This window comes from Macrobrachium rosenbergii, chromosome 26 (assembly GCF_040412425.1).
Source record: "Macrobrachium rosenbergii isolate ZJJX-2024 chromosome 26, ASM4041242v1, whole genome shotgun sequence".
In the NCBI taxonomy this organism is placed as follows: Eukaryota; Metazoa; Arthropoda; class Malacostraca; order Decapoda; family Palaemonidae; genus Macrobrachium; species Macrobrachium rosenbergii.
In genome coordinates this window covers 6,836,164-6,846,738 of record NC_089766.1, presented here as the reverse complement: position 1 = coordinate 6,846,738, position 10,575 = coordinate 6,836,164, and the positions used below count along the sequence as shown (strand labels likewise).

General features: G+C 39.3%; 1 protein-coding gene across 1 annotated transcript; it reads right to left on the bottom strand.

The window, feature by feature from the left end:
• Positions 1-2,935: 2,935 nt before the first annotated feature.
• LOC136852686 (uncharacterized) lies at positions 2,936-8,773 on the bottom strand. The gene is made up of 3 exons (XM_067127597.1): positions 8,701-8,773; positions 3,836-3,956; positions 2,936-3,092 (listed from the first exon to the last, which is right to left on the bottom strand). Exons 1-3 carry the CDS (start codon positions 8,771-8,773, stop codon positions 2,936-2,938), a joined length of 351 nt encoding a protein of 116 aa, XP_066983698.1.
• Between the last annotated feature and the right edge of the window lie 1,802 nt (positions 8,774-10,575).

The window sequence follows — 10,575 nt, the reverse complement described above, 5'->3', positions numbered from 1 at the left end:
AGAACACACCAAAAAAAGGTTCTGTTCTGTTCTATCGACGAGAACACACCAAAAAAAGTTCCTTTCTGTTCTGTCGACGAGAACACACCAAAAAAAGGTTCTGTTCTGTCGACGAGAACACACCAAAAAAAGTTCTGTTCTCTTCTGTCGACGAGAACACACCAAAAAAGGTTCTGTTCTGTTCTGTCGACGAGAACACACCAAAAAAAGGTTCTGTTCTGTTCTGTCGACGAGAACACACCAAAAAAAGTTCTGTTCTCTTCTATCGACGAGAACACACCAAAAAAAGTTCTGTTCTGTCTACGAGAACACACCAAAAGAAGGTTTTGTTCTGTTCTGTCGACGAGAACACACCAAAAAGAGTTCTGTTCTGTTCTGTCGACGAGAACACACCAGAAAAAAGTTCTGTTCTGTCGACGAGAACACACCAAAAAAAGGTTCTGTTCTGTTCTGTCGACGAGAACACACCAGAAAAAAGTTCTGTTCTGTTCTGTCGACGAGAATACACCAGAAAAAAGTTCTGTTCTGTTCTGTCGACGAAAACACACCAAAAAAAGGTTCTGTTCTGTTCTGTCGACGAGAACACACCAAAAAAAAGTTCTGTTCTGTTCTGTCGACGAGAACACACCAAAAAAAGGTTCTGTTCTGTCGACGAGAACACACCCAAAAAAAGGTTCTGTTCTGTTCTGTCGACGAGAACACACCCAAAAATGGGTTCTGTTCTGTTCTGTCGACGAGAACACACCCAAAAAAGTTCTGTTCTGTTCTGTCGACGAGAACACACCAAAAAAAGGTTCTGTTCTGTTCTGTCGACGAGAACACACCCAAAAAAAGGTGCTGTTCTGTTCTGTCGACGAGAACACACCAAAAAAAGGTTCTGTTCTGTTCTGTCGACGAGAACACACCAAAAAAAGGTTCTGTTCTGTTCTGTCGACGAGAACACACTAAAAAAAGGTTCTGTTCTGTCGACGAGAACACACCAAAAAAAGTTCTGTTCTGTTCTGTCGACGAGAACACACCAAAAAAAGGTTCTGTTCTGTTCTGTCGACGAGAACACACCAAAAAAAGGTTCTGTTCTGTTCTGTCGACGAGAACACACCAAAAAAAGGTTCTGTTCTGTTCTGTCGACGAGAACACACCAAAAAAAGGTTCTGTTCTGTCGACGACAACACACCCAAAAAAAGGTTCTGTTCTGTTCTGTCGACGAGAACACACCAAAAAAAGTTCTGTTCTGTTCTGTCGACGAGAACACACCAAAAAAAGGTTCTGTTCTGTTCTGTCGACGAGAACACACCCAAAAAAAGGTTCTGTTCTGTTCTGTCGACGAGAACACACCCAAAAAAAGGTTCTGTTCTGTTCTGTCGACGAGAACACACCCAAAAAAGTTCTGTTCTGTCGACGAGAACACACAAAAAAAAAGGTTCTGTTCTGTTCTGTCGACGAGAACACACCCAAAAAAGGTGCTGTTCTGTTCTGTCGACGAGAACACACAAAAAAAAGGTTCTGTTCTGTGTTGTCGACGAGAACACACCAAAAAAAGGTTCTGTTCTGTTCTGTCGACGAGAACACACCCAAAAAAAAGGTGCTGTTCTGTTCTCTCGACAAGAACACACCAAAAAAAAGCGCTGTTCTGTTCTCTCGACGAGAACAAACCAAAAAAGGTGCTGTTCTGCTCTCTCGACGAGAACAAACCAAACAAGGTGCTTATCTGTTCTCTCGACGAGAACAAACCAAAAAAGGGGTGTTCTGTTCTCTCGACAAGAACACACCAAAAAAAAGCGCTGTTCTGTTCTCTCGACGAGAACAAACCAAAAAAAGGTGCTGTTCTGCTCTCTCGACGAGAACAAACCAAAAAGGTGCTGTTCTGTTCTCTCGACAAGAACACACCAAAAAAAGCGCTGTTCTGTACTCTCGACGAGAACAAACCAAAAAGGTGCTGTTCTGTTCTCTCGACGAGAACAAACCAAAAAAGGTGCTGTTCTGTTCTCTCGACAAGAACACACCAAAAAAAAGCGCTGTTCTGTTCTCTCGACGAGAACAAACCAAAAAAGGTGCTGTTCTGCTCTCTCGACGAGAACAAACCAAAAAAGGTGCTGTTCTGTTCTCTCGACAAGAACACACCAAAAAAAGCGCTGTTCTGTACTCTCCACGAGAACAAACCAAAAAGGTGCTGTTCTGTTCTCTCGACGAGAACAAACCAAAAAAGGGGCTGTTCTGTTCTCTCGACGAGAACAAACAAAAAAAGGGGCTGTTCTGTTCTCTCTACGAGAAAAAAATGTGCTGTTCTGTTCTCTCGACGAGAACAAACCAAAAAAAGTGCTGTTCTGTTCTCTCGACGAGAACAAACCAAAAAAAGTGCTGTTCTGTTCTCTCGACGAGAAAAAACCAAAAAAGGTGCTGTTCTCTTCTTTCGACGAGAACAAACCCAAAAACAAGGTGCTGTTCTGTTCTCTCAACAAGAACAAACAAAAAAAGGTGCTGTTCTGTTCTCTCGATGAGAACAAACCAAAAAAAGATGCTGTTCTGTTCTCCCGACGAGAACAAACCCCCAACAAAGGTGCTGTTCTGTTCTGTCGACGAGAACAAACCAAAAAAAATGCTGTTCTGTTCTCTCAACGAGAACAAAGCAAAAAAACTGCTGTTCTGTTCTCTCGATGAGAACAAACCAAAAAAAATGTTCTGTTCTCTCGACGAGAACAAACCCAAAAAATGAGCTGTTCTGTTCTCTCGACGAGAACATACCAAAAAAAAGGTTCTGTTCTGTTCTCTCGACGAAAACAAAACAGTGCTGTTCTGTTCCCTCGACGAGAACAAACCCCCCAAAAAAGTGCTGTTCTGTTCTCTCGACGAGAACAAACCCAAAAAAGACCTTTGTTCCTCGAACCCACTGTAATGATTTCTGCATCTCGCGTCGACGGAAGTAAATTCATCACCACTACCACCACTGATAAAAACTTTGCCGTCCTCCTCCTCCTCCTCCTCCTCCTCTTCCTCCTCCTCCTCCTCCTCCTCCTCCTCCTCCTCCTCCTCCTCCTCCTCCTCCTCCTCCTCCTCCTCCTCCTCCTCCTCCTCCTCCTCCTCCTCCTCCTCCCCTCCTCCCGCGGGCGAGCAAATATTTTTATCTCGAGTTCGCCCCCGAAGTAAACTCGATCGCTGCCGAACTTTTAAAAAATAAAATTTCAAAAATAAGTAAATAAAAACTGAAGATCGGTTGCGTTCTCCTCCTCACTTCGGCGCCTCTCGATGGAAGCAGGGCGAAAAGATGAGGAAATACTGAAATGTGATAAGGATAACTTTGTTATCAGGACTTGTTATCGGCCAGTGGAGAGAGAGAGAGAGAGAGAGAGAGAGAGAGAGAGAGAGAGAGAGAGAGAGAGAGAGAGAGCATGGGGAAGTTTACACTGCCTAGTTTTGGAAGTTTTCATGTAACGGTTTTTCTGTATTTTTGAGAAATTGCAAGACAGTTTTGACAGTATCTTGGTTTCCCGAATTGGAAGAACGTTCTGTACATGGCGTCTTTTCTCTCTCTCTCTCTCTCTCTCTCTCTCTCTCTCTCTCTCTCTCTCTCTTCGAGAGATTGTTTTGACTTCGCGTTGTCATGGCAACGAGCTATTTTGCCTTGTTTGTCTGTCTGTCAGTATTGTCTGTATTCAGCCATTCCCCCTCCGTTCCAAAAACATTTTTTTTGACTTATGATTAATGGTGAAGGAAACGGACCCCCTCGCCCCCCAAACAGAATGGTCCAAAAAATGTCAAAAGCTTTGGTTACACAGAATGGTGTTTTTTTTTTTTTTTGGCAAGAGTCTCAGGAAACGAAGGCGTTTTGACCTTTTACGAATATTGCATGGGGTGATCCCCTCCTCCTCCTCCTCCTCCTCCTCCTCCTCCTCCTCCTCCTCCTCCTCCTCCTCCTCCTCCTCCTCCTCCTCCTCCTCCTCCTCCTCCTCCTCCTCCTCCTCGATTGTCAGGGATAGGAAATCTAGCACCATCAGATTACTACAACAAGGCTGCACTGAATTTATCACAGACGGTTTGAATGGCAAAACAAATATATTTCCTCCATGTTAAATGGCAAATGCGCTTTAGGGTATTTCTGAATAATCTTTCGTCGTATTTGTGTTTTATAACCAAATTAAACCCGAATCCGCATATTTATTTCTTTGACGCTGATGTTTGGACATTTTTATGGGCTTTGTCGTGAGGGTCAAACGCTTAAAATTACTTATTTTATGTACCATGAGAGAGAGAGAGAGAGAGAGAGAGAGAGAGAGAGAGAGAGAGAGAGAGAGAGAGATCACACAAAAAGACGCCGTGTGTACAGCGTTCCTCCAACTGTCTAAAAAAAACCTGTCTAAATTAAATCTTTAAAATGTACAATACACACTTCTCTCTCTCTCTCTCTCTCTCTCTCTCTCTCTCTCTCTCTCTCTCTCTCTCTCTCTCTCTCTCTCTCTCTCAGTGGGTTTGCTAGACATACTGACATAAAAAGCATAAGCCTTACTTAACAGAATGACTAAAAAATTAGAAGCAAAAACGGCTTATCACAATAAGACACTTCTGAATTATTTCATTCGGTGTATATTAGTTAACATGTTTCGTAAATATTTACAATTTTTAGTTTGATAATTAGTGATGGGTGTATTGAAATTAAACGGCTTTTATCTATGAAAATTGGTTGAGGGAAAATAATTGTTATATGCAAATATACAATTTTTATTTATTATATGCCGATATACAATTTTTGACAGTCCAACTGTTTAAAATGCAGTACAACGAGGGATGAACTATTTAGTCAAACTGCTGTCAAGATTCCATTTCTGCTCGTTTTATGACTAGGAAGAAAATTAATAACCTTATATGAATCCTCAGGGAACCAATGTATGTATATATATATATATATATATATATATATATATATATATATATATATATATATATATATATATATATATATATATATATATATATATATATATATATATGTGTGTTTGTGTTCAGTTCCATTATAACGAAGTAAACGATCGATTTTATCATGAATCCCATTTAAGCAAAAAGAAAATAAATAAGATTACAGCTCTACTTTATTTTCATGCTAAAAAAAGGTTTTTCTACAACTGAACTTTGTAATAAAATGCCACCTAGCAACTATTTTAGATTTAGAAATCACTGAACAGGAAATTTATTTCTTAACTTTTTTTTTCGAGCAGTGACACCCCTGTAATTCGCTAATTAAAACGAGAGAGAGAGAGAGAGAGAGAGAGAGAGAGAGAGAGAGAGAGAGAGAGAGAGAGAGAGAGAGAGAGAGAGAGAGACTACAACTTTCCCAATTAAGTCCAGCGATGGAAGACAACGCTCAAATAGCGTCAAAATTGATCGAAAATGATCAACAAGAAATCAAATTGTTTTGAATATTTTAGATAAAAAAATTAAATAAAAGATGCCTTTTATTTAAATAAAAGAGACTTTAAACAAAAAGAGAGGATAAATAAAAAGACATTTTAAATAAAACAATTTTAAATCAAAATACTTTTAATAAAAAAACTGAATAAAAGATGACTTTAAATAAAAAATGGGCTTTAAATAAAAATAGACTTAGAATAAATAACTTTAAATCAAAAAACGACTTCAGATAAAAATTTAGACTTTGATTGACAGCTATTTTCATATAAAAAATAAACAGGATTGAACATTATATATATAAGCTCTAATGAGCTCTAATGATCATTAAAGACGAACCAAAATTAGTTTTATTATGCAAGACAGTGAATGACAGATAATAAGTCACACACTTTTTAAACCAAGAGTTCTTACCGAACATGAAAATCGCAGTTGGGTTTATTGGTAATACATAATTTTAAAATTACAAAACCCATGATACACGAGACAATGCAGTTGTTAAGAATGTTAAAATGACAAAACCCATGATACACGAGACAATGCAGTTGTTAAGAATGTTAAAATTACAAAACCCATGATACACGAGACAATGCAGTTGTTAAGAATGTTAAAATTACAAAACCCATGATACACGAGACAATGCAGTTGTTAAGAATGTTAAAATTACAAAACCCATGATACACGAGACAATGCAGTTGTTAAGAATGTTAAAATTACAAAACCCATGATACAGGAGACAACACATTACACTTAATAATAATGTTAAAATTACAAAATCCGCGATACAGGAGACACCACAATACAGTTGTTCAGAACGGACTTGAAGTTCAATAACCAAATCTACATATAAGTAAAAAATGCGCCGAAGTTTCTTCGGCGCAATCGAGTTTTCTGTACAGCGTGCAGTGTGCTGTATGAAACTCTCAGCCGCGCCCCATGAAACTTTTAGCCACGGCCCGGTGGTTTCATGTGCTGTTGGCACCAATAGCGTTGCCAGACGCACGATCATGGCTAAGTTTAACCTTAAATAAAATAAAAACTACTGAGGCTAGACGGCTGCAATTTGGTCTGTTTGATGATTAGAAGGTGGATGATCACCATACCAATTTGCAGCCCTCTAGCCTCAGTAGTTTTCAAGATCTGAGGGCGGGCAGAAAAAGAGCGGACGGATAGACAAAGCCATCTCTATAATAGCTTTCTTTTACAGAAAACTAAAATACTATTGATAATAATACAGCCACTTAACAAAGCATTCAGTAATTCAGCTACAAACTAACAAACCTCTCAATTGACAAACTCACCTTTAGGAGCCTTTGAAAGCGTAAACAAACAGAGGCGACGAATGTATAAGACAAACATCATCTATTGTACGTCGCTATCGGGGGACATAATACTGCTGGCGACACATTGGTGAACAATTGAACACTTCACCATTTGTTCTCTGTCAGCGACACCTGTTAGCTGATTAACTACCAGTAATTAGCGAATTCGCGACCTCTATGCACATCTGTTTTCCCCCGTCCGGTTCAAAATGCCCGTAACAATGAGGCTCGGTGGGGGGGGAGGGGAGGGAGAGAGAGAGAGAGAGAGGTTCTTTTAACAAGTGCAGTATTATCATGAGTTCTTCATAACAGTACTTTATTTCGTAAAATAAACGAGAGAGAGAGAGAGAGAGGTCCTTTTAACGCGTGTAATATTATCATGAGTTCTTCATAACAGTACTTTATTTCGTAAAATAACGAGAGAGAGAGAGAGAGAGAGAGAGAGAGAGAGAGAGAGAGAGAGAGAGAGAGAGAGAGAGAGAGGTCCTATTAACGCGTGTAATATTATCATGAGTTCTTCATAACAGTACTTTATTTCGTAAAATAACGAGAGAGAGAGAGAGAGAAAGATCCTTTTTCTACGTGTATCAGTATCATGAGTTCTTCATAACAATACTGAATTTCGTCAAATAAAGAGAGAGAGAGAGTCGACCTTCGGAATTAACGGCGTGTTTATGCAATTTGTTTTGGTGAACAGGAAGCAATTAAGACAAAATGAAACCGAATGGAGGCAGTCAGTAAACAAGAGCATTCTGTGGAATGGATATTTTCGCTAGGCCCACCTATATATAACTGTAAAACATTGAAAACATTATAAATTCCTTATTTTTGTGTGTATGTAGACGTGTTACAATAATAATTATAAAATGCACAACAGAATTTCAATAAATTTGGTCGAACAAAACTTAGTGAACTTGGCTCAAAGATAAAATAGTTCCCAAGAAAATAAACGAACTTGGAAAGATTATCACTTCGAGAAGAATGACTGAAGAATATGTCAGCTAAATTTCAATGTCAATAAAACCTGTTCGCTCACTCTAGAGACACCCTTCTACCCCCACAAAGATATATCGATGATTCAACCAAACAGGAATAATGTTTAGGTAAAATGGTAACTTGAGACAGCTTTCAAGATATGTCCTCTTTCACCCTACCCCAGTTTCTCTCTGAATACACCTTCGCTGGCTGAATACTACACTTCCCAAAGCTTTAATACCCTTTCAGCTACCGCAGACAGAATCATTCTTTGTCCCTTCTTATTCCTGCCCACACTGCCGTGTCACCTTTGTCTCATTAAGTAGCCAAACATCTAAACAAAGGTTTTATGCTCTTCCTCCTCCGAAACACATTTCAAAATCGTACGATATGGTGTCCAGTTATTTTTCCATTTTATTTTCTGCAACAGATCTAGGGTAACCCCCTTTCCCCTGCCGTTTGGCGACTCACATTGCACGAGAACGAGGAAGTAGGCGCCACTGCCCTCGTGTAAAGAGGCTATGCATTTTAATAAGTCAATCCAATAAATCAATTACTTCAGGCAGCGAGTAAAGTAGATAAAGGATGACAGAAGGTATTTTGACAAGACTTCATTTCAAGAGATGGTGCTCAAGAAAGTAGGACGTAAAGGACGTTGTGATGTATTATAATTTGCTTTGACAGTGTATGAATGGAAGTATGTAAAAGCAATGTGGAATGTATGAACCTCAAGAACACCTATATTAAGGCAGAGTTTATCAAGACAGATTTCATGAACAGGGGAGACACTCGGATAATGAAAAGTAAATTATATAGAACTTTAAACGTGGAGACACTCTGAAAATCAGAGTAAATCATATAAAATTTTAAACGTGGAGACACTGAAAATCAAAGTATAACATATCGAATACATTCAGCAAGCACGTGAATGACAAACTCAGAACCTTGAGAACGGGAAAGAGACAGAGAGCAACCACATTACATCTAAATCAATAACATACATTACGTCTGTTGCTCTTAATGAGCTCGGGTAGAGCACAGGTAAGAATCTCGTCACACTGGCACCTGGCTGCCCCCATTACAAAGCTTAAGGGTCCTCTGTGACATCATTAACTCCGTAGACGAGGGGGAATGTCACTGGAGATTTTGTTTATTTAAATTTTTATGGAAGGCCAGGCTCATGGAACGGGGAGGGGATTTTTATGTGTTCATTTTCTCTTTTGGCTTGAGGACAACAAATATTTTTCTCTTTAATTATGAGTGCGCTATTTTTAGCAAGGAGGATGTACGTATGTACATACAAGTGTACACACATATACACATCAAGAACCTCTTCAGGAGAAATCTTACTGAAGTTCGTTAGTCTTTTTGTGATTTCTGTACGAGACCAACCATGTCTTGTGTGTGTATGTGCGTGTGTTTTTTTATATTATTTGCTAATTTGTATTTGAACTAGCGACACTATAAAGTAACTTAGTGTCTAGGGAGGCGATTTCTGCGGCTAGTCTAGATAAGTCTGATTGCTGAATAAGCATAAGTGCAAAAAACACTTATTAAAAGAATGGGCAGTCAGTAAAAGACACAGATTCAGAACTGCTCAAATGCTAAGAAATATAGAGTCAGATTTGCAATAAAAAAAAAAGCTCAGCCTGTTGAAGACGGTTCTATTAAATCACGCAAACACACACACACACACACACACACACACACACACACACACTACCAACACGAACAGAACCAAAAAGCTGTGAGAAAACTCGCCCTACCAAAGTGGCCAGTGTGTGTGTTTGAAGACCAAGGTTAAATTGACCTCGGCATATCCTGAATATCTAAGCACCCCAACAAAAGCCCGGGAAAGGCAGACCACTACATCAGTTGCACCGGGTCGCCCTCGAGATAGATAAACTAAGGAACAGAAGGTGACTGAGAAATGGACGGAACTTGAGCAGCGGAATGTATAAGTAACACTCGAGTGTGAGGATTTGTGAAATTTAGCTTTAAGAAAAAACTGTTGACGTTAACAATACAAGGACTGAGAATTATTTGTGAATTGAACATAGAATTTAGGCCAAAGGCCGAGCACTGGGACTTAAGAGGTCATTCAGAGCTGAAACGGAATTTGACAGTAGAAAGGACTGAAAGGTGTAACAGAAGGAGAACCTCGCAGTTGGACAATGAATCAATTGTTAGGAGAGGGTTGAGAGTAAGATGGAAGAAAGAGATATGAACGGAGGTACAGTAAAAGGAATGAAAGAGGTTGCAGCTAGGGCCGAAGGCACGCTGCAAAGGATCTTAAGTAATGCCTACAGTGCACCGCATGAGGCGCACTGACGGCACTACCCACCCCCTACAGGGGGGAGAATTATTTGCGATTCAAATTTAGAAAGTTCCCAGTCCATTTATTGTTATTTTTAAAACACTTTGGACTTATTGAATTACTTGCGAACTCAATTTCAAAAGAAATTTAGAACTACGGTAGACGAGAGATTTAATTTCAAAGAAATAATATTAACAATGTTTGTAAAATTTCATAAGCATTTGAAGACACTGAATACTCGTATCGAGCACGAGTCCTCAAACCCTTCATATTAGGCAACAGCTGATGGTATTCTTAAATGCATGCAATTCAATATTTGACTTTCGTCATTGCTTAAATTCCAACTCTTCATCTTCAGGAGGCAATAATTTCAAGGTAATTTCATGGCGCTCTCTCTCTCTCTCTCTCTCTCTCTCTCTCTCTCTCTCTCTCTCTCTCTCTCTCTCTCTCTCTCTCTTCCCGTGTAGAAGATTCCCCAGAAACTACAAAACTCGAACACACCTAAACATATTTAAATTCCAACTCTTCATCTTCAGGAGGTAATAATTTCAAGATAATTCCATG

Excerpts from the sequence above, each read along its gene's own strand:
- LOC136852686 (XM_067127597.1), bottom strand. The coding sequence starts at position 8,773 with ATGGGGGCAGCCAGGTGCCAGTGTGACGAGATTCTTACCTGTGCTCTA. Across the intron at positions 3,957-8,700 it reads GCTCATTAAGAGCAACAGAC|GAGGAGGAGGAGGAGGAGGA; the intron begins GTAATGTATGTT and ends CTGACAATCGAG. Across the intron at positions 3,093-3,835 it reads GATCACCCCATGCAATATTC|GGGAGGAGGAGGAGGAGGAG; the intron begins GTAAAAGGTCAA and ends CCGCGGGAGGAG.